The sequence below is a fragment of the Alternaria hordeiaustralica genome, assembly GCF_023758085.1.
Source record: "Alternaria hordeiaustralica strain BMP 2776 chromosome Unknown scaffold_7, whole genome shotgun sequence".
NCBI lineage: Eukaryota > Fungi > Ascomycota > Dothideomycetes > Pleosporales > Pleosporaceae > Alternaria > Alternaria hordeiaustralica.
Genome location: NW_026056779.1, coordinates 172,775 through 191,038, shown reverse-complemented (window position 1 = coordinate 191,038; position 18,264 = coordinate 172,775). Strand labels below are relative to the sequence as shown.

Here is an 18,264-nt window from a genome sequence, read left to right as displayed (position 1 = left end):
TAGCGTGATTTGGTTTGGAACAGATGTGGCTTGTTGTACATTGGCGTAAGAAGGCTATGCCAGAGGATCTATTCAGGCGTTTGGTTTGATTTGGGACGAGATACCTACATTGGAGAGCGCGAACGCATCATGTATTCGCAATGGAGTATACTACCGACACAGCATCTGCATGTCTTCATCTTGACTGTCCAAAATCGATTTATTTACCGGCAACGTCAGCAAGCCCGACACAGCCCGCCACACGCACGTGGGTCCACGGCTGTGTTTCAACTTCAGCTCCCCACAACACTTCTCGATTACGCACTCCACTGATCGTCAATGCAGCATCTCAGACCGAGCAGTCATAGACGAGAAAGATCGACGGTATCCCTTCTTGTCCGAGTACGGTTCATACAAGCGACCTGGATCGACCGCTAACTTGACCTCTACATGCGACTTCCTGCTGACTGTGTTGCATGCGGTACGTACTCTTTATGGAGTTCAAATGATCATCGTTACGAAGCCTGCAGTGAGATGAGTAGAAAGTGCTTTTGGCGCTTCGCATATGAGTTGTTTGGCAAAGCTTAGATGGGCACATTTGTCTGGCGCTTAGAATGGACCGTAGTAAAGCTGTCGAGATCACGTCATTCGATCCCTAGGGACTTCCGATACGAAAGTACGGCTACTAAGTTGAGGTAGCGGGAACTAGTTATGCGTCGTCTAGGCGCTCGGGGACTTCGGTATGCGCTCGGCATGTGAAGTAGAAGCAGTACCGATTTATACTTGGAGAATAGGTTGCAGCTTGATTCAGACCGATTACTTGAAGAAAGTCCAGGAAATTACGGTTGCCTAGATTACAAAACAAATGCTAGAGTACACCGAAACATGAAGACGATCGGGTACATCCCCCGAACCTTTCGTCTCGAAATACCAACATGACAAATACCTACCGCGGGTCCAGGAAAAGCAAGAAAAACATGATAAGCAACCGGATCTACCCATGCCGGCTGTAGTTTAAGCCTCGCAAACAGTAACAATACATACATCGTGTCGACAAGTCTCGTCTACCCGCCCCACTTTCACTCCACTTTCCTCAGCTAGTAAGCGTGGAAACTACGCAAGCCACAACACTCCATGCTCAAACTGGTCCGCTTCAGCACTTTAACGTTGAGCCTCAGTATCCACATCTGCTGAGGTCATGCGACCACGATCGAGCGATGGTGGCTTGTGTCCAGGCAGTGTGCGTTGTCGTGGGAGGTAAGGTATCGCTGTACGGAAGAAGGCATGTTGTGCGAGCGTGCGATCGCACTTGCTTTCCGACATTCCCCTAGCTTGGATTGATCATGCGGTGAATAGGTGGCAGAGGAGGCTCAACCTGCGGTGACGGTCCATTGAGTGCGTCGCCAGCCTTTGGTTGAGACCGTGACTGTACCCTCGAGGAGTGACTCTTGGTCTGGAATACTGTTTGGCGAGACGCGGCGGGTGTATGAGATAGTTGATAGTTCTTCGGGTACGTCTTCCGAGGGTGGCTCGGCCTTGATAATAGTCGACTGAGTTCTGTCGTGAAGTGACTCTTCGGTCTTGATAGTCGGTAATGGCACTGGGTAGTAGGGCGCGTCGTATGGTCCTGGTAGGTTCTGCGGCGCTGATATCCAAGGATAGATTGGAGACAGTATTGGCTGGAGTGTCTCTTGTTGGAGCGAATGGAGGTACTGGTTTGGTTCCCGGTCGAGCGATGGCCGACGAAGAAAGACATCGTTCTGTCGTTCTATGCTTGACTTCTCTTCTAAAGTTGTGCCGACAGTCTCTACGTTTTCTCCTTTAAGATGCACTTCCTCTTGATATGAATCTTTTCTTTGGTGAATGGCCAACTTCTTTTCTTGATTGACGGGCAAGTCACTTTGACCCATACCCGAACCAGTCATCGTTCTTCGTCTCCGTGCAAGGAAAGCCGATCTCAAAGCTGTCGAAAAGAGCGCCAATAATAAGAACACTTCAAAAAGATGCCGTAGACTGACGAGCGGGAGCCGCCTTTCTGTACTGAGCGAATCCGTTGGGTTGAGAAGTGGAGGCATAGGTACAAAATGACGCCGACGGAAGACAGGTGAGGCTTGGTGGGATCCACTCAGACTATGAGAAGCGTGGGATGATGCAGGTCCTAGATGAACTAGCCACTGCGTCAGTCAAGAAGACGGGGAAGCAACCGCTTTCATACAACTTACTTCGAGTAAGAACGGGAATGACTGTTAGCATAAGCACTAAAATCGGAATCCTCCGTTGTATAGTAGACAGCTAATAATACTCGGGTACGGTTATTGTCTCGTTCCTGTAGGATTGGCACTGGGGTCTACGTATAAATAAGGATATCGCATGTGAGAGTCAGGTTTGTTCCTGGGGCATCAATCTCTGCGGAACGCGCCATCCTGGTCTACGTATATGCTTCGACGGCGACATCAGCACGCCCAGATGCGGTTGAAACATCGAGATATCGGCGAGCTAGCGCGGCGTAGTCCTGGTGACGAAAGCTGGTGGGCAAAGTGAAGCGTAAGCCCACGATGCGCAAATCAAGCAAAAGGCAACAAACTGATCGTGTTCAGCTGTGACGAATAGCGCCCGTGGAAGGCATACATCACGGATTCTGCTGGGGTAGGCATGGTTTGGTGCGTGGCCTCAGCAGGACGACCAGTGTCCTCGTGTCTTGGCTGGTGGTATCTCAGCTGAGTTTGCGATGGTGGCGTTTGTTGTGGCTAACGCCACTGGTTCACTGGCCTAATCGGCAGGGGTGACCCGAGATCTGATCCTGCGCGCAAGAACAACGGCGAGCTGGCTTGACACGTCTGGCGAGACCTTTGCGCGGATGAAGGGGCCGCCAGTTGGAACGATGCAGTTGCGCCATTACGGGCGTTAGAGCGAGGTGTGGTGGGTGAGTAAGGCGTCCCGTGACGGATCGGTTTCAGCTTCTGCAGGAACGCCAACCGAAGGGCAGGCGCTCATGATACGTCGGGAAACAACTTACGCAATATGTAAGAGAGGCGGCTAAACAAAGACTCGCAGTTGAAGCACGAGCATCAGTATATTCAGGGAAACAACCGCCACACATGTGCTTTTTTGCGGGGCGGTACCCTTTTTCAACCCCAAAGAACCACATCGCGTGAGAGGCGGCTGGTACGCGATGCTGGCTTAGTGGGCTGTTATCACGTCTCGATCTTTACCAAACTCAACCGTTGTATGTGGCTGTCGGAACATGAGTCGATCCGTCGCGTCTCCGACCGCCATTCGTGGAATATCCACGATCTGGAGTACCTCGTGCGATCCCCACAACACCACGCGATATTGTAGAAGCTGGGCAAACCTCAAAAACAGGTTCTCGGTAGCGAGCGCGCATCGAACAACGGCGAGGTTGGCTGTCTGTCAGCTGGATGTTATGGATAGAACCTGGAAGATACCGAATGTATGGCGTACGGTGTAGGAACTACCGAGACGCGATCGCTTTCATCCATGAGCTCGAACCTGATACACAGAAGCCACTTCCCTATCGTCAGATCGGCGGCTTTTACTGGCCGCGCACGATATCACATCCCCCAGGCTTCGATTGTCCTCGCGTATTCAGGCTTCCAGCAGCTTGCCCAGTATCCACATTCTAGTAATTTTGTAATCCTTGCGTAGATCGAGCACGCCTCTCGCGAACAGTTGCCTCAATTTCGGAGACGCCGTGGATGCGAGAAGATCTACGTCTAGCGAATCCGAGATTAATACCAGCGGCTTCGAAGCAGGAGCACCGGGTCATCATCAAACGCGCGGGAGCTTGGGTAAACCCCTGAGTGTAACAATGGGGATGCATCGATGGTAGTGGCATGTTGGTGGTCCCGTCGATCTTACGCAACGTCCAGCTGCCCTAGTTTACTCTTCACGGCGATGCCGTCGCCACGTGAGCACGTGACTAGCCCTTACACTAACGCTTCCAGATTGGGCCGGTGGTCACATAACTGAGTGAGATTCCATAAACAAATAATCTTAGATAATCGTGATAGATTGCCGGGGCATGTTTGCAAGAATCCGCCTGACCTGCAGTCTCATAGTATAGAACATGCCGACTCGCTCGTATTTCCCCGTCCCATGCCTGGCTGGTATCAACACCAATCCAATGACTGTTTCGCTTTCGTACGCAATTCTCTTCTTGACCCCAACGATGGGCAGGAGCGTGAGTACTTGGTCCTCTGAAGTAGTATCGATGCATTCTAACCTTCCTATAGATGGCGTGCCGCTTACTGCTGTGTCAAAAAAGATTTCAGGACCAGACGAACTGTCTGGTGTAACCGATACCGGAACATGGCTGCCGAGTTCTTGTGGGAAGATCTGGGTTATCTTGCCGGTTTTGAGCTCAGGTGAGGAGTGGGTGTTGGGGTTGGCTGTCCAACATACCGAGGCTAACGGGCCAAGAAGTTTAACGTACCCATCAATCACTTGACCGAAGCGATAACCGTCTAGGTCAGTCACTACTGCCTCCTGAAGAACTGTCAGGTAGTCGTCGGAGTTGTAGTTGTGTTGGCAAGATGCGAGTGAGATCTTGCCTCTGATTGAGGCCCAGGACCATGTCGGCGCGATCAGTCGTCCCTCCGGGCGCGTCGGTAAGGCGCGCGACAATTCGTTTTTTGTAGTTTTCCATAGGAAGTATGCAGGCAAAGAAGACTGCCACAGGCCTGCGAGATAGCCGTCCCCAGGTGCGCCCGGTTCCACAACAGACACACTGCTAGCAAGACCTGCCACAGCTGGGAGTTTGTCAGAATCAAAGCTGATATGCAACGCGGTGTATAATTCAATAATCGCGTCCCAATCTTGGAACACCGCCGCAGATTTCGTAGTAGCGTGCATGATAACCTGCTGAATGGAAATAGGCGCCAAGGTTGCTCTGATAGCGTTCAAGATCCTTCTCGAAGGGCTGATACCCGGTGGAATTTGCGAAATGTGTTTTGCAGGCCAGCGGTCGTCTCTTGTCTCATCGCCGAGTTGTAGTCTTTTGATGTTGATAGATGTGTGTCCACGCACACTATCCGGAAGACCTTGGTGGTAAGTCTCGCAGGCAGCAAAGTGCCTGCATTCCCAGAAAAGCTGCCCTCGCCCGAAGTGAAGAACACGTCGCGAAAGGATACGCTCCTGAAGTACCCAGCCACGTTGATTTAGCGGTTCACGTGTGAGCTTCTGAGCCCACACGTTAGATTCGCATACGGTAAGGTACCTCTTCGTTGCAACCCTTTTGCAACCGACCCAGGGTATACTTAACTCGGTTGGCAATACAGCTCGTGGGTTTCTGTCCCAGAAGCAACCTCCATTGGAGTTCTGTGACCCTGTGGCGGCTATATTGATAAAGCCGTACCTATACACAAGGCTCATGAGACTGGCTTCATTGTTCCAATCGTCCTGGTCGTCCTGTATGATACAAAAAGCATCAATCCAGAGATATCGAAGGCCCAATTTTCGAGTGATGCTAAATGCATCCAAGAACGTTCTCGTGAAGTATGATGAATCAATGCCGGTCCTCAATCGAGATAAAGACCACGAGTTCGTATGCGGCATAACAACTTTTCCCCAACAATGAGAGAGAGTTGCGTAAGGCTGCCCAGGGGGGATGTCTTCACGATGCAGTAATCGTACGCGATCTTCATCGGAAGTGCCGACATCCAGGACCCGCGTTGGGAACCAGCGTTCGGGAATAGTTGCGTTACAACGAATATGCTTTTGAGTACACTCATCCATCCAGCGTTCGATTAAATTCCAGCTCTCGGGAGAAGATGTCGACGAAGCGGGTTTGTACGCCGCGTGTTCGCCTGTGTTCGAAAGTGAGTACTCAATCCAATTGATAGATGCTTCCAGACAAGGCTTACTTCGAAGCGTCTCAATGACCTCAAATGTGAAACCCAGACTAAAGTTGTTCACACCATCCGATGTCAACTTCCACTCGAAAGCGCTTTGCCAACTTGCCGACGAAGTATCAGATTCGCATTTGATTGGAAACAATGTCTCCGAGGATTCAGCGAACTCCCTTTGTATGTATCCGAGAGTTTCCGAACATATCCCGCAGAACTGCTCGGAAGAGTTCTCAAGAGATGCGAGTGATTCGTGATGGACAAGATCTTTATGCCATCCCGGATGGCTGATAATATCGACGATACCCTGACAGGTTGCACAAAGCTCGTTGAAAGTAACAGAGGCCACGCTAGGAATTTGAACGGGTTCTGCATCATGTCGGCCAGTCAAACGACGCAGGAAAGTCCCAGCAGTGAGTTTGAGTAACAGACACGTGATCTCCAGTAGTTTCAGAACGACGAGTAGAAGATCGAAGAAACAGGAGGTAGCAGACGCCATATCGGAAGTAATCGAGCTTTAATTTGATGACCTCCTCAGGCTGGTGTAGGATGATCGCACCAATTGTGGGGTTACTTGAGGCTGAGCAACACATCACACAACGTGCACCCCGCTTCCGACCGGTCAGCTACCGCCTCGTTCATTCGCGGAAAGTCTGCATGGTACGTTGCCACCACGTCGGCAGTACATGCAGGCATCAGAGGAACTTTTGCAAGCCTGAACGATAACGCGCAGATCTATGCCAAGATAGTGGGTTACTTGGGGAGATGCGATAGGAGCATGTAGTATTTGTAAAACTGATGGCAGAATTTGTAGCAAGTGCCTCCTGAGTAGCGCTGAGTCCTCTAGCCTATGTGTTGAGCTGAAGCTTGGGCCCACCTCATACAAGAAAAAAAACCGAACAGGTCTGCAGGCTACATTAAGCTAAAACCTTGCAAAGTAGGTGACCCAACGTCAACGTAGGCTCCAGGCTGTCCAGCTTTTTCCTAGGTTGGCGTAGGCCGGCCCTCTCTCCACTCGTCAAAATCTTTCTGACCGGGCATCTCTCTGCCATCAGAGAGCTTGAGTCTGGGAAAATGTACATCCTCGCGGTTGTATGTGGGCTCCTTCTGGGCCAACTCTTCGTTGACCAGAACCAAAGCGCCCGAGTGCCATCCTGCAGCACTCACCCGAAGAGCGAAATAGGCACCAAGACCGTCTTCACCACGGTCCTGATCCCAGGCTCTTCCTTCCTGCTCGAACCACTCACTGACCTCGCCTTGGACGTTGGGGTCGGTCCTGAACATCTCCCTGCGCTCTTGGCTCTCTTCTGCGTGTGCTTCGTCATGAACCGCTTGCTTGAGCCATTCGTTTTTTCTCGCGTCGAACCAGATCTGACGACCGCGTGTGTGGGCTTGAGGGGCAAGTTGTCCGTTGCCATTGAATCGGTCATACACGATACCTCGTGCGTTCCCGACTAGGTTGTCACCGTTCGAGCCTAACCCCAGTGCGCCACAGGCGGAGTTCTCGGTACCGTATGAAGTTATCTTGCCATCCGAGTGGAGTGCCAGGTAGTGATAGTCGCCGAAAGCAATCGAGATGACGTTACTGTTCTGCAAGGCCGGAATTTTCTTCAGCCCTTGCACATCCCCTGGACTGTGACGATTGCTCCAACATGATTCGAGGTAGTTCTGGTCGCCGGTAATTACTTCATCGTCCCTGAAGATGGCAAAGTTGCGGAAAGAGCCCTGAACGTCAAGAGGAGCTCCCTGGTCGTGACGCAGAGTTTGGAGCTCAACAATATCCTCGACACGATTCTTTTCCTCGAATCTTCCACAGAACACCTTACCCAGGTCTGTGCTGAACAGCACAAAGTGCTCCAGTATAACGTAGTTCAGTACTGCTCCAACCTCTTGACGCAGAACTCTCTGCTCATCTGAATCGCGGTTGCCCTTGACATGCTGGTAGCTGGTCTTGGGAACTTCAGCATGTTCCAGGACAAGCATAGTGTCTGTACCTTCATCGCCATGGTCTCGCTCAACAGGGTCCCAGACGACGATGCCAACGCCATGAACATAGGCCGAGCTGCGGCTCCATCCTGCTACCACTTGTTTTACTTGTCCGAAGTTGGAGGTCGCGTTCGACTTGTCGTTCAAGGAGAGTTCGTTCAGCTGCAGAGTAGCGAACTTGACTTGGAGCGCAGGCTTCTTGACATCGTACCACGACCAGATTCGGCCGCTGTCGGAGAGTCCAAGTATGTGTGCACGACCGGAGGAGAACTGCCGGATGGCGACAGTCGGCTCTTCGTATTGGGCCTCGGAGGTATTTGAAGGATAGCCTTCTGGGAAGCGGAGTGGTTGCAGAGGCCCGCTAGCAATGAGTATCCTCTGGCCATCAAGGGCGCCAGCAGTGTAGAGGGTACCTTTGGAGGTGAGCAAAGTCGTGGACCAGCCACCACATTGCATGTCGGCAATGACTCCTAGTTCTCGTGTCTTGTCCATCTCCGTCGGGAAGGCTTGATGGGCGTTGTACATGCGCCTGCCTGGCCGCATCATGCCAGCTCTCATTCCTCTCATTCGAGGCGTCCGACCATGTGCGTGGTCCTCCGGGTCTGAAGCATGCCCCAAGCGGTTGTGCGAGTTATGGCCCCATGTGTATACGCGGCTCTGGGTGAGCATGCGGCGATACATCTTCTGCCAGCGGTCGCCGTCATGTTGTACGACTGGCTGGTTCGGTACGCGGAAGGTCGTTCGAGCGAGATAACTCCAGTACGCTGGGTCTAATCGAATCGACGGTTGCTGGAAGGCTTTGCACGTGCTGCAAAGGGCGAGGAAGCTCTTGGCGTCGAGGTATGGGAATACGAGTACGAGGATGTCGAGGGGGAGGTCGGTGATGGAGCTGATGGTATCGGCCATTTTGGCGTTGCGTCTGGACACCTTTTCGGCGCGTCGAATGTAAAGTAGGAGTATCTTGAAGGTGGTGTCGCTGTTCAACGTTGAAGTAATGAAGCCTGCTCCATGTGGCAATGACGACGTGTGAGTAAACAAGATGTTTGTGCTGTTGGAGAAGGCGCGATGGATGCCTGCCCAATGACGCAGGGAGCGCGGGGATCATTGCGGGACATTTCCGTTTTGGCGCTAACCAGAAGCGGCGACCAAACTTCTGACTCAATTCACGCATCTCTATCAAATTTCCGCCTGCCCAGCCACGCTTGACCATACACGCGCTGCACTACTCTACCTAATAGAACCGACCCACGAAAATCTCCAGGCTTGGAGATACTGAATTTGGGACCAACTTCACGCCACGACACTTAATTTTGCCCCACCACGCCTGATCGTTTTACACCTGACTGGCCACATTCCAATTCTAAAAGGACGACGAGAACAGAAGAGTCGCATCGCCATGTCTGAGACACCCGCTGCAGAGGCAGCGCCTGCACCCGCTGCGGCAGTAGTACCACCTCAAGAAGGCGCACCTGCAACACCAAACGGCGATGCCACAGACGGGCCCAAAAAGCTCTCACCAGCGGAGTTGAAAAAGCAAAAGGCGGCCGAGAAGCAAGCAAAGCGAGCCCAAGCCAAGGCTGCGTCTGGCGCACCAAACCAACAGCAAGGACCTCCAAAGGACAGCCAGAAACAGCAAAAAGAATCGAAGCAGACACCAAAAGACGACAAGTCAAGACCACAGCCACCATGGCGGCAATCATCGCAAGCCAACGCACCAGTCGTGAAAGACCCAGAGAGAAAGACGAAGAAGGGGAAAGAACCAAACCAGACTGGTCTGTTCTTTGGTCATCTTTACAGCCAGCCAAAGCAACAATCTCTTGTCGGCGCGTCCAAAGATGTACATCCTGCGGTTCTCGCGCTGGGCCTACAGTATAGCAGCTACGCCATCTGTGGTAGTACGGCACGCATGGTGGCCATGCTCTTGGTGTTCAAGACAGTGATCGAGGCCTATCAAACACCCCCAGGAAACAGTTTGGCCCGACATTTGACCAGTCATCACCTTGGTCCTCAGATCGAGTTCCTGAAGAGCTGTCGACCGCTCAGCATCAGTATGGGAAACGCCATTCGATGGCTTAAGGACAGTAAGTTGGAGTTTCACATTGACCTGATAGAGCAGACATGACTTAATTGAGCAACGGGGTGTCTAGAGAACGTCTGAAGAGATACTGACATCTTCCAGTCATCATCAAGATAGATCCTTCAACTCCGGAGAATGAGGCGAAGCGAGACCTCATCGAGGAAATCGACATATTCATCCGCGAACGTGTTACAGCTGCTGACCGACTCATCCGTGACCTGGCAGCTACCAAGATCCAAGCTGGCGACGTCATCCTGATCTACGCGGCATCTTCGATAGTCGAACAGACCATTATACATGCTCACCAGTCTGGTAAACCTTTCTCAGTCATCGTCGTGGACTCAAAGCCGTTATTCGAGGGCAAGCAGCTAGCTCGGAAACTCGCAAACCACGGCATCTCAGTACGCTACTATCTCATCACAGGAGCTTCGCATGCTGTCAAGGACGCGACGAAGGTCTTCCTGGGTGCCCACGCGATGATGTCAAACGGTCGCCTCTACTCGCGCGTTGGCACAGCTCTGGTTTCCATGCTTGCCTACTCCCACTCATTGCCCGTCATTGTACTCTGCCAATCAGTGAAGTTCACTGAGAAGGTAGCGCTGGACTCCATCGTCGGAAATGAAGTCGCCCCTGCCGAGGAAATCCTCTCCGAGGCTGAGCGCCGCGAGCTCCTTCCTCTCAAGTCACGATTTACGGCTTCGAAGAGCGACGACAAGTCGTCATCGGAAGAGGCGCCTGCCGATACCACAGACGTTCTGAAATGGATTGACGATGCCAAAAACCTGCATCATCTCCAAGTGCTCTACGACGTCACGCCCGCGCAGTACATCAACATGGTCATCACCGAATACGGCAGCTTGCCACCAAGCTCGGTCCCCGTGGTCCACCGACTGAGTACGAACATATAATCCTGTCCAGCGTTTTCTTTTTGTATTCAGGGTACTTCCTATAGCAAGTGCTAACATTGGACTTTCAGGAACTGAAGAGCAGGAGACGATGCCTACTAAGAGGGGCGTTCGTCAAGCTTCGGGCTGGTAGGATTCCATTGAGATGTGTCAGGGGATTCGCGATTTCGGAGGTATTCACAGTGGCGGTATTTTTGGTATTTCTACGAGTAAGATAGCATACGAGGTATGATGTTACGAAGGAATCAACGTCCCACGCCAACGATTTTGCGCACTTCCAGTCTCACCTCCTCGATCCCAAAGGAGAAAATGCTAAACCTGACTACCTAGCTACAAAACCTCATTCTAAATTCTCAATGGACAGCCCCGCGATCTCAGCTTCAAGCGCTGCCATTTGGGCCCTCAGTGCCCGAACCCGCTCTCCCTTCTCAACCACCTGATCAGTCTGAGTATTCGCAGGCCCACCTCCACCCCTCTTCATCTCCTCCCTCATCATTGGGAACGCCAAAACTTCCTTGATTGAGTAATTGTTCGTCAAGAACATCATGATGCGATCGAGCCCAGGCCCGCACCCAGCCGTGGGCGGCATCCCATACTCCAGCGCTTTGATGAACGCTTCATCAATGCTCTGCGCTTCGTCGTCACCTTGAGCCTTCTGCCGAGCCTGCTCTAGGAAGCGCTCGCGCTGCTCGAACGGATCGTTGAGTTCGGAATACAGGTTACAAATTTCCTGGCCGCAGACAAAGGCTTCAGCGCGTTCTGTCAGACCAGGGATTGCGCGATGCGTCTTGGCTAGTGGAGACATGAGCTTCGGGTGGTGGATGATGTACGTGGGATTTGTAATGCGCGATTCGATGTAGAAGCCCACGAGCTTGTCGAGCAGACGGGCGTTTGTATGCGGGGGCGAACAGACGATGTTGCGGTCATGCAAGAGGCTTAGTAGGAACTGTCGACTTTCCTCAGTGTGAAGTTCAGATGGAGGAGGAAAGCTGATAGCACAGGCAGCTTCAAGAGCTGGTATCATGTCAATGCGCTCCCATGGCCCCTCCCAGTTGATCTCGCACTCGTCACCAGTCTGACTCTTGAACCTGGTCACATAAGACCCAGTCACACTCTTCACCAAACCAGAAATCATATCCTGCGTCAGCTGCATCATCACCTCGTAATCAGCATCCGCCTGATAAAACTCGCAGCTCGTAAATTCAGGATTATGAGTCAGATCCATATCTTCATTGCGAAACACACGTCCGATTTCGAACACGCGATCAATGCCACCAACGACTAAGGGCTTGAGATGGAGTTCCGTAGCCGTCCGGAGGTACATGTCTCGCTTGAGATCGTTGTGGTGGGTGATGAAGGGCTTGGCTGCTGCACCGCCGGCTTGCTGGCAGAGGATTGGTGTTACGACTGAGATGTATCCGCGGCTGCGCAGGAACGTGGTGATGTAGGCTTCCATCGCGTCCCAGGTGCGCAGCATGTCGCGGCTGCGTCGATTCGTAATGAAGTCGAGGGGTCGGTCGCGGTGTCGCGTTTCGGCGTCAGTGAGCGTCTTGGGCAGCATGTGCAGGCTGGGTGCTAGCAAGATGACCTTGTGCGCGAAGAGCGAGAGCTCGCCTACAGGCCGGTTTCGTGGTGCTGTTCGCCCTGGGTGACCGATCACACCGATTTGGTCGCCTCTCGCAAGGTGTTCTTGTTGCTGCTTGTATACTTCGATGTCATCTCGTTCAGTCGCCTGGCACACGACCTGTATCTTGTCCTCGCCCGATTGAACTTCGTAGAAGCGCAAACGCTCTCCTGCACTACGAATAGTGACGATGCGCCCACGTATTGCGTACTCTACGTCTTTGAGCTGGTGGCCAGTCGTTATAGATTCGTGTCGAGCGCGGAATGCGCCAAGGTCCAGGAGATTGGAGATGAAGGAAGAATAAATGCCATTCTCACGTGTATTCTGACGTAGACTCTGTACTAAGGTACAGCGGTTTTCGTAGTACTTGTGGGGTGGTAGCGTCTCCTGCTGGTTCGGTCTCATACGTTGCTTGGGCGCCTTCGTGGTGACGTCGATGGTAGCCATCACGACAGATATTTATGTCTTTAGGATTTGTTTGTTCGTGAGACGAAAACGAAAGTATGGATAATGGCTGAAGAAGATGATTTGAAGTTGTTTCGTGCTTTCAGATGTGACGATGTTCTTAAAGTTACGAACCGCGAGTCCAGTCATCGCTTGTGAGTCAAGCACTGCATCCTTCGCGAACATCTGCCCTCAGGCGCCCTATCACTGGTCTCATCAAATACCAGAGACACGAGCCCGAACCTGCACTCGCAATTTGTTAACATAATTTCCCCGCAGTTATACTTCTTTTACTACTGGCGCTGTTGGCTTCCCATCTAGACAAGCACAGATGAACGTAGATCATTCACGGAGATATTCTGCAAGTAAGCATCTAGTCCAAGCAGCATAGCAGGATGCTCTGATGTCATTTTATTTGTGCAAATCTTCCGTCTTATGACTTATCCTTCATGGCTCGCAGCGCTCCCATGACATCGATTGGCTGAGTCTTGCCAGTAACCTTCTGGAGTTCAGGATCGTCGACGCGCATGAAGACGTTGTGCTTCTTCTCGTCGCCGATCGTGAACTTACCCTGCGTCTGCTTATTCTCTTGTGAGAATGTGTCGAGCTTCTTGATGGCATCATTGTTCAGCACACTCTTGGCAAACTTGACATTGCCCTTCGTGTATTCATGCCCAGGGTAGACCTTTGTATCGTCAGGAAGAGCCGCTAGGGTCTCATTCAGAGCCTTGTGCATCTGTTCTGGGGTGCCTTCGAAGAATCGGCCGCAACCGCCGATGAACAGTGTGTCTCCGGTAAAAACGGCGCGGTCGTTGCCGTCTTCGAAGTAGAAGCATATGCTGTCTTGTGTATGGCATGGTGTGTGGAGCGCTTTGACGTTGATGGAACCGATCTTGAAGGTACTGTTGTGGCTGGGGGTTTCGGAGACTTTGTCGCAGTCACGACCGCCAATTACAGGTAGGCCGAATGCCTTGATCTGGGAGGACGGTTAGCTGATGATTTCCCACCCTGCTTGCTTCTTCCTAAACTTACTGTATCCACGTTGCCTCCTGCATGGTCTCCATGGCTATCCGATACGTCAGCGAAGTCACATTGTGTAGCGCGGTTGCCCTACTGGTGAGTGTTGATGATCTTGGTCAGCTTGAGACCTCCAGTGGTAGTCTGTTCCCGCAACACGGGTAGAACTCTACAGTCAAGTCAGCTAGGCACCTTCTTCCCTATGTCTCCGACGTACTCTGGAGGGTTGGCAGGGTCAATGATAACGGCTTCTTTGGTCTTGTCGTCTGAGACTAGGTAGGCATAGTTATTGCCCGAACCCTCCCCTGATTAGTGAGTTAGAGTGTGCCTGACGATTCGAGATGCTCCATCAGGGTGCTCGTACACATGGGGATTGATTGGATGTGCATGGCGCGTGCAGCTGGAGACGATGGCTGCTTGGCGTCAACTTCCGATTCGAGATTGTGGAAGCAATTGCTCGCGCTTACCTTGGTAAAAGTGCGAGAGATTGATGCTAGAGAGTATCGTTTGATGGTTGCAGTAAACACGCTCATGAGGAAGACACCGAACAGAAATTGGCGTAGAGTTGAGGAGGCCATGGAGCTCTGCGAAGGCCGAGGTGATGATGACGTTATCGCTCATTATCGATAAGACATTGTCACGTGAGAAGCGGCCCACTTCCAAACGCGTCGAGCTGTGCCGGACGCGTTCACCTCAAAGACACGATGCATCCTAAATGGCGCGGCATGCGGCACATCTTCTTTTTCACAACAAGCGATCAGGCACGACGCGTTTCAACGAGGAGATCTTTCAATACAGTATCTACCATGGAACTAATGGTACCCATACGCCTGACAAACACCTAAACCAAACCCAGCCACGCCATTTCGATGCTCATGTACAGTCATAACAATCGTCCAACATTACAACGTCCCAACTACAGCAGCGCCTTCAGCCTCTTCTGCAGCTCCGGCTTCTCCGATGATCCTTCACCCCTCAAGCGCTGCTCCTGAGGATCGTGCAATGGATCGCGAGTCACTGTGGCCTTGATCTTCTTGCCAAAGTACTCAATCTCCACGGTCTTCCCTTCACTCACAGTGCTGGGTAGCCATGCGTACGCGACAGGCTTGCGTACCGTGTAGCCGAAAGCGGCGCTGGTAACATAGCCGGCTCTTTGGCCTTCCACGAAGACAGGCTCCTTACCCAGAACCACCGAACGACCGTCGTCGACCGTCAAGCATCGAAGTCGCTTAGACGCTGCCTTCCTCGAAAGCTGCTCCAGCGCAGCCTTGCCAACGTAGTCCGCCTTCTTGTCCATCTGGATCGCGTACGTCACGCCGGCCTCCCAAGGGTTGTGCTCGGAGGTCATGTCGGAACCCGAGGCTCGGATGCCCTTCTCGATTCGCAGTCCGTTGAAGGCAGCGCGACCAGCAGCGACTAGACCGTGGGGCTTGCCCGACTCCCACAATATGTCCCAAAGCCGCTGGCCATACTCAGGTGTGGTCTGAATCTCCCAACCAAACTCTCCGACGAACGACTTTCGGAACATGGTGACGGGAACTCCAGCTATGCTTGTCTTCTTCACACCCATGTACGGCAAGCCTTTGTTGCTGTAGTCATCGGAGCTCACCGTGCGAATGACGTCGCGTGCGCGGGGACCCCAAAGACCAAGGCAACATGTGCTTCCAGTGATGTCTCGCACCTGAGCCCACTGACCGGACGTGTGCTTGTGTTGACGGCGAGCTTCGCGCGTGAGGTAGGCAAGATCGGTCGCTGTGTTTGCACCTACTTGGAAGAGGGCCTCCTCGATTCTCGAAACGAAAATGTCACTCAGTACGCCACCGTGGCCGTTGACGAGCAGTGTATGGGTGATGGCGCCGGGTTGCTTAGAAACGTCACTGGTCGTCAACCTCTGGAGCAAGTGCACGGCACCAGGACCTGACACCTCGAACCTGTGGAAGGTTGTCATGTCGTACAACGCTACTGCATTCCGTGTCTTCCAGGCCTCCGCCGCGGCAATCGGTGAGTAGAACTTGGACGACCAGGCGTCCCGATCAACAGGCTTCCACTCTTCCGGTAGGGTGTTGACCAAGCCTGCGTTCGCTTCGTACCAGTGTGGACGCTCCCAGCCTCCTACCTCCAAGAAGAAGGCGCCTTGTTCTTGTTGTCGTGCGTAGAAGGGGCTGACACGAAGGTTGCGAGGGTTCTCTTTCGGCGCGAGAGGGTGGATGATGTCGTAAATCTCGACGAAGTTCTGTTGCGAGGTTTCGCTGACGTATTCCGGGCTCAGCTGGACTTCCTCGAATCGTGTCAATTCACACTCAGCAATGTCGATAGTTGAACGGCCCTCTGTAAGGGTCTCTGCCACAGCTCGAGCCACACCGGCCGAGTGTGTCACCCACACGGCTTCAGCGACCCAGAAGTTGTCGAGATTGGGAGCTTGTCCAACGACGGATCCACCGTCTGGCGTGAAAGAGAAGATACCGTTGAAACCATCTGCGATCTCAGTGTTGCGCAGTACCGGAAGCAGCTCCTTGGTGGCCTTCCAGGCAGGCTCAAAGTCTTCGGGTGTGAAGTCCAAACGAGAAGGCATGTGCTTCTCATCGACATGTTTGGGTGTCACGCCCAAGTCTGAAGCCTTGACGGGCATTGGACGGTGGCCATAGTACCCAATACCAAACTGTTCGCCATGCTCTCGGTAGTATAGGTCTTGGTCCTGGTGTCGTAGGATCGGCAGCTCGGCGTTCATGGCGTTGATCTTCTTGTTGACTTCGCGATTCTCGAGACCGGGGACAGCTGTAGTCTTCGCGTACTGGTGCCCTAGAGGAAGGAGAGGAACCTTGAGCCCAATCATAGCTCCAATCTCTACGCCCCAGAATCCAGCACACGATACAACTATATCCGCTGGTACAGAACCGTTGTTGGTCGTCACACCGGTGACACGGCCGTCCGCTTGCTCGATTCCGGTAACGACGGTGTGCTCGAGGTACTTGACGCCGGCGTTGCGCGTGTTTTCGATGAGGATCTGTGTCGCACGAGCTGCTAGCGCTAGGCCATCGCTTGGAATGTGAAGACCACCTAGCACCATGTCCTTGTTAAGGAGAGGGTACCTCTCGAGACATTCATCGGGACTGATCAAGTTTGCCTCGATACCCCATGATTGCGCATATCCGTGTTTGCGCTTGAGCTCCTCCAGTCGTTCTGGAGTCGTCGCAATTTCCAAGCCACCCAACTGGTTGAAGCAGTTCTGTCCGTCTTTCTCGAGCGCTTGTAGCTTTTCGACTGTGTACTTCGCGAGTAAGGTCATCGTTTTGGAGGGATTGGTCTGGAAGACTAGGCCGGGCGCATGCGATGTTGAGCCACCGGGCATGCTCAATGGACCCTGCTCAACGACGGTGATGTTGTTCCATCCTCGTGAAACCAGCTCGTCAGCGAGGTTAGTGCCGACAACGCCGGCGCCGATAATGACAACGCGCTGGGAGGTCGCCATTGCAAAAGAGTTGAAAAGTATGGAATTGGGCAGTTGGTTGCTCAAGGCTGTAGGACGAACTCCTCTTAAAGCTGCTTGCACTCGCGATAACGGACCATTTCACTACGCTCTGCCATCATAGAAGCCGAAACTAAGCGCAGCGCAAACTTCAATTGGCAAAATAATTCCCACGGTGTGGCCAACGGCAGAGTGATGCACGGAAGCAGCCCACCGCCCCGCATGCGATACTTACAACATTGGTGGGGAAGATGCCAGTCGTGGACGTAGGGTCCTGATGTCCATTTTGGGATTAGTGATTATGGTGCGGACGCATAGAGGCAAATCGTCTCGGGACTACAATAGCCTGCAACAACCCCGCCTCGCGTGTGCGCAACACCATCCCGTCTTTCTCACGATCTTTACTCCAACCCAAAATTCGTCTCGTCTGATATCAGACCTGGATTTCAGGTAAGTATGCATAGTATGGAGAGCTTAGCATGCTTTTCCCGTCAATCGAACCTAATGCGGCTGTCGTGCCGCAAAGATTCACCGATCTTGCTCGCTACAATATATCATTGTAACAAGGATAAGCGTTGCTTCAACATTGAGGGTGACTTTCCGCCATCAAACCTTGCGCCAACCCATCGCGACCACAAAGCCGGTGTGAAAGACACTAGGCCTTGGAAGCGTGGCAATAAAAGCCATGCGACAATCACCCTCCCGGACCCAGCCTCGATCCTACGGGGCTTCTCGAGAGCACAACCCCCTTTTAATCGGCAACTGCACAGTACCACGTGCAGAAAGGCAGACCCATCTGGACCATGATGCCGACCCGTGTGGTGTCACCCACATCGCATGCCCTCGATCACTGAGTCACGCCCTGAGCAGTCTTCGCAATGGACTCACCTTGAAGTTGTCTC

General features: G+C 52.7%; 5 protein-coding genes across 5 annotated transcripts; 1 reads left to right on the top strand and 4 right to left on the bottom strand.

Moving 5' to 3' along the window:
- Positions 1 to 6,827: 6,827 nt before the first annotated feature.
- On the bottom strand, positions 6,828 to 8,735 carry J4E84_004486 (uncharacterized protein; the record flags this gene model as incomplete). Its single annotated transcript, XM_049387089.1, has 1 exon — positions 6,828 to 8,735. One exon carries the CDS (start codon positions 8,733 to 8,735, stop codon positions 6,828 to 6,830), a length of 1,908 nt encoding a protein of 635 aa, XP_049244862.1.
- Positions 8,736 to 9,225: 490 nt separating this feature from the next.
- Positions 9,226 to 10,944, top strand: J4E84_004485 (uncharacterized protein; the record flags this gene model as incomplete). The annotated part of the gene is made up of 3 exons (XM_049387088.1): positions 9,226 to 9,910; positions 10,009 to 10,800; positions 10,883 to 10,944. 3 exons carry the CDS (start codon positions 9,226 to 9,228, stop codon positions 10,942 to 10,944), a joined length of 1,539 nt encoding a protein of 512 aa, XP_049244861.1.
- A 207-nt stretch (positions 10,945 to 11,151) lies between these two features.
- J4E84_004484 (uncharacterized protein) lies at positions 11,152 to 12,882 on the bottom strand (the record flags this gene model as incomplete). Its single annotated transcript, XM_049387087.1, has 1 exon — positions 11,152 to 12,882. One exon carries the CDS (start codon positions 12,880 to 12,882, stop codon positions 11,152 to 11,154), a length of 1,731 nt encoding a protein of 576 aa, XP_049244860.1.
- Positions 12,883 to 13,312: 430 nt separating this feature from the next.
- J4E84_004483 (uncharacterized protein) lies at positions 13,313 to 14,285 on the bottom strand (the record flags this gene model as incomplete). Its single annotated transcript, XM_049387086.1, has 5 exons — positions 13,313 to 13,855; positions 13,912 to 13,945; positions 13,994 to 14,065; positions 14,114 to 14,201; positions 14,261 to 14,285. 5 exons carry the CDS (start codon positions 14,283 to 14,285, stop codon positions 13,313 to 13,315), a joined length of 762 nt encoding a protein of 253 aa, XP_049244859.1.
- A 527-nt stretch (positions 14,286 to 14,812) lies between these two features.
- J4E84_004482 (uncharacterized protein) lies at positions 14,813 to 17,365 on the bottom strand (the record flags this gene model as incomplete). The annotated part of the gene is made up of 1 exon (XM_049387085.1): positions 14,813 to 17,365. One exon carries the CDS (start codon positions 17,363 to 17,365, stop codon positions 14,813 to 14,815), a length of 2,553 nt encoding a protein of 850 aa, XP_049244858.1.
- Positions 17,366 to 18,264: the final 899 nt, after the last annotated feature.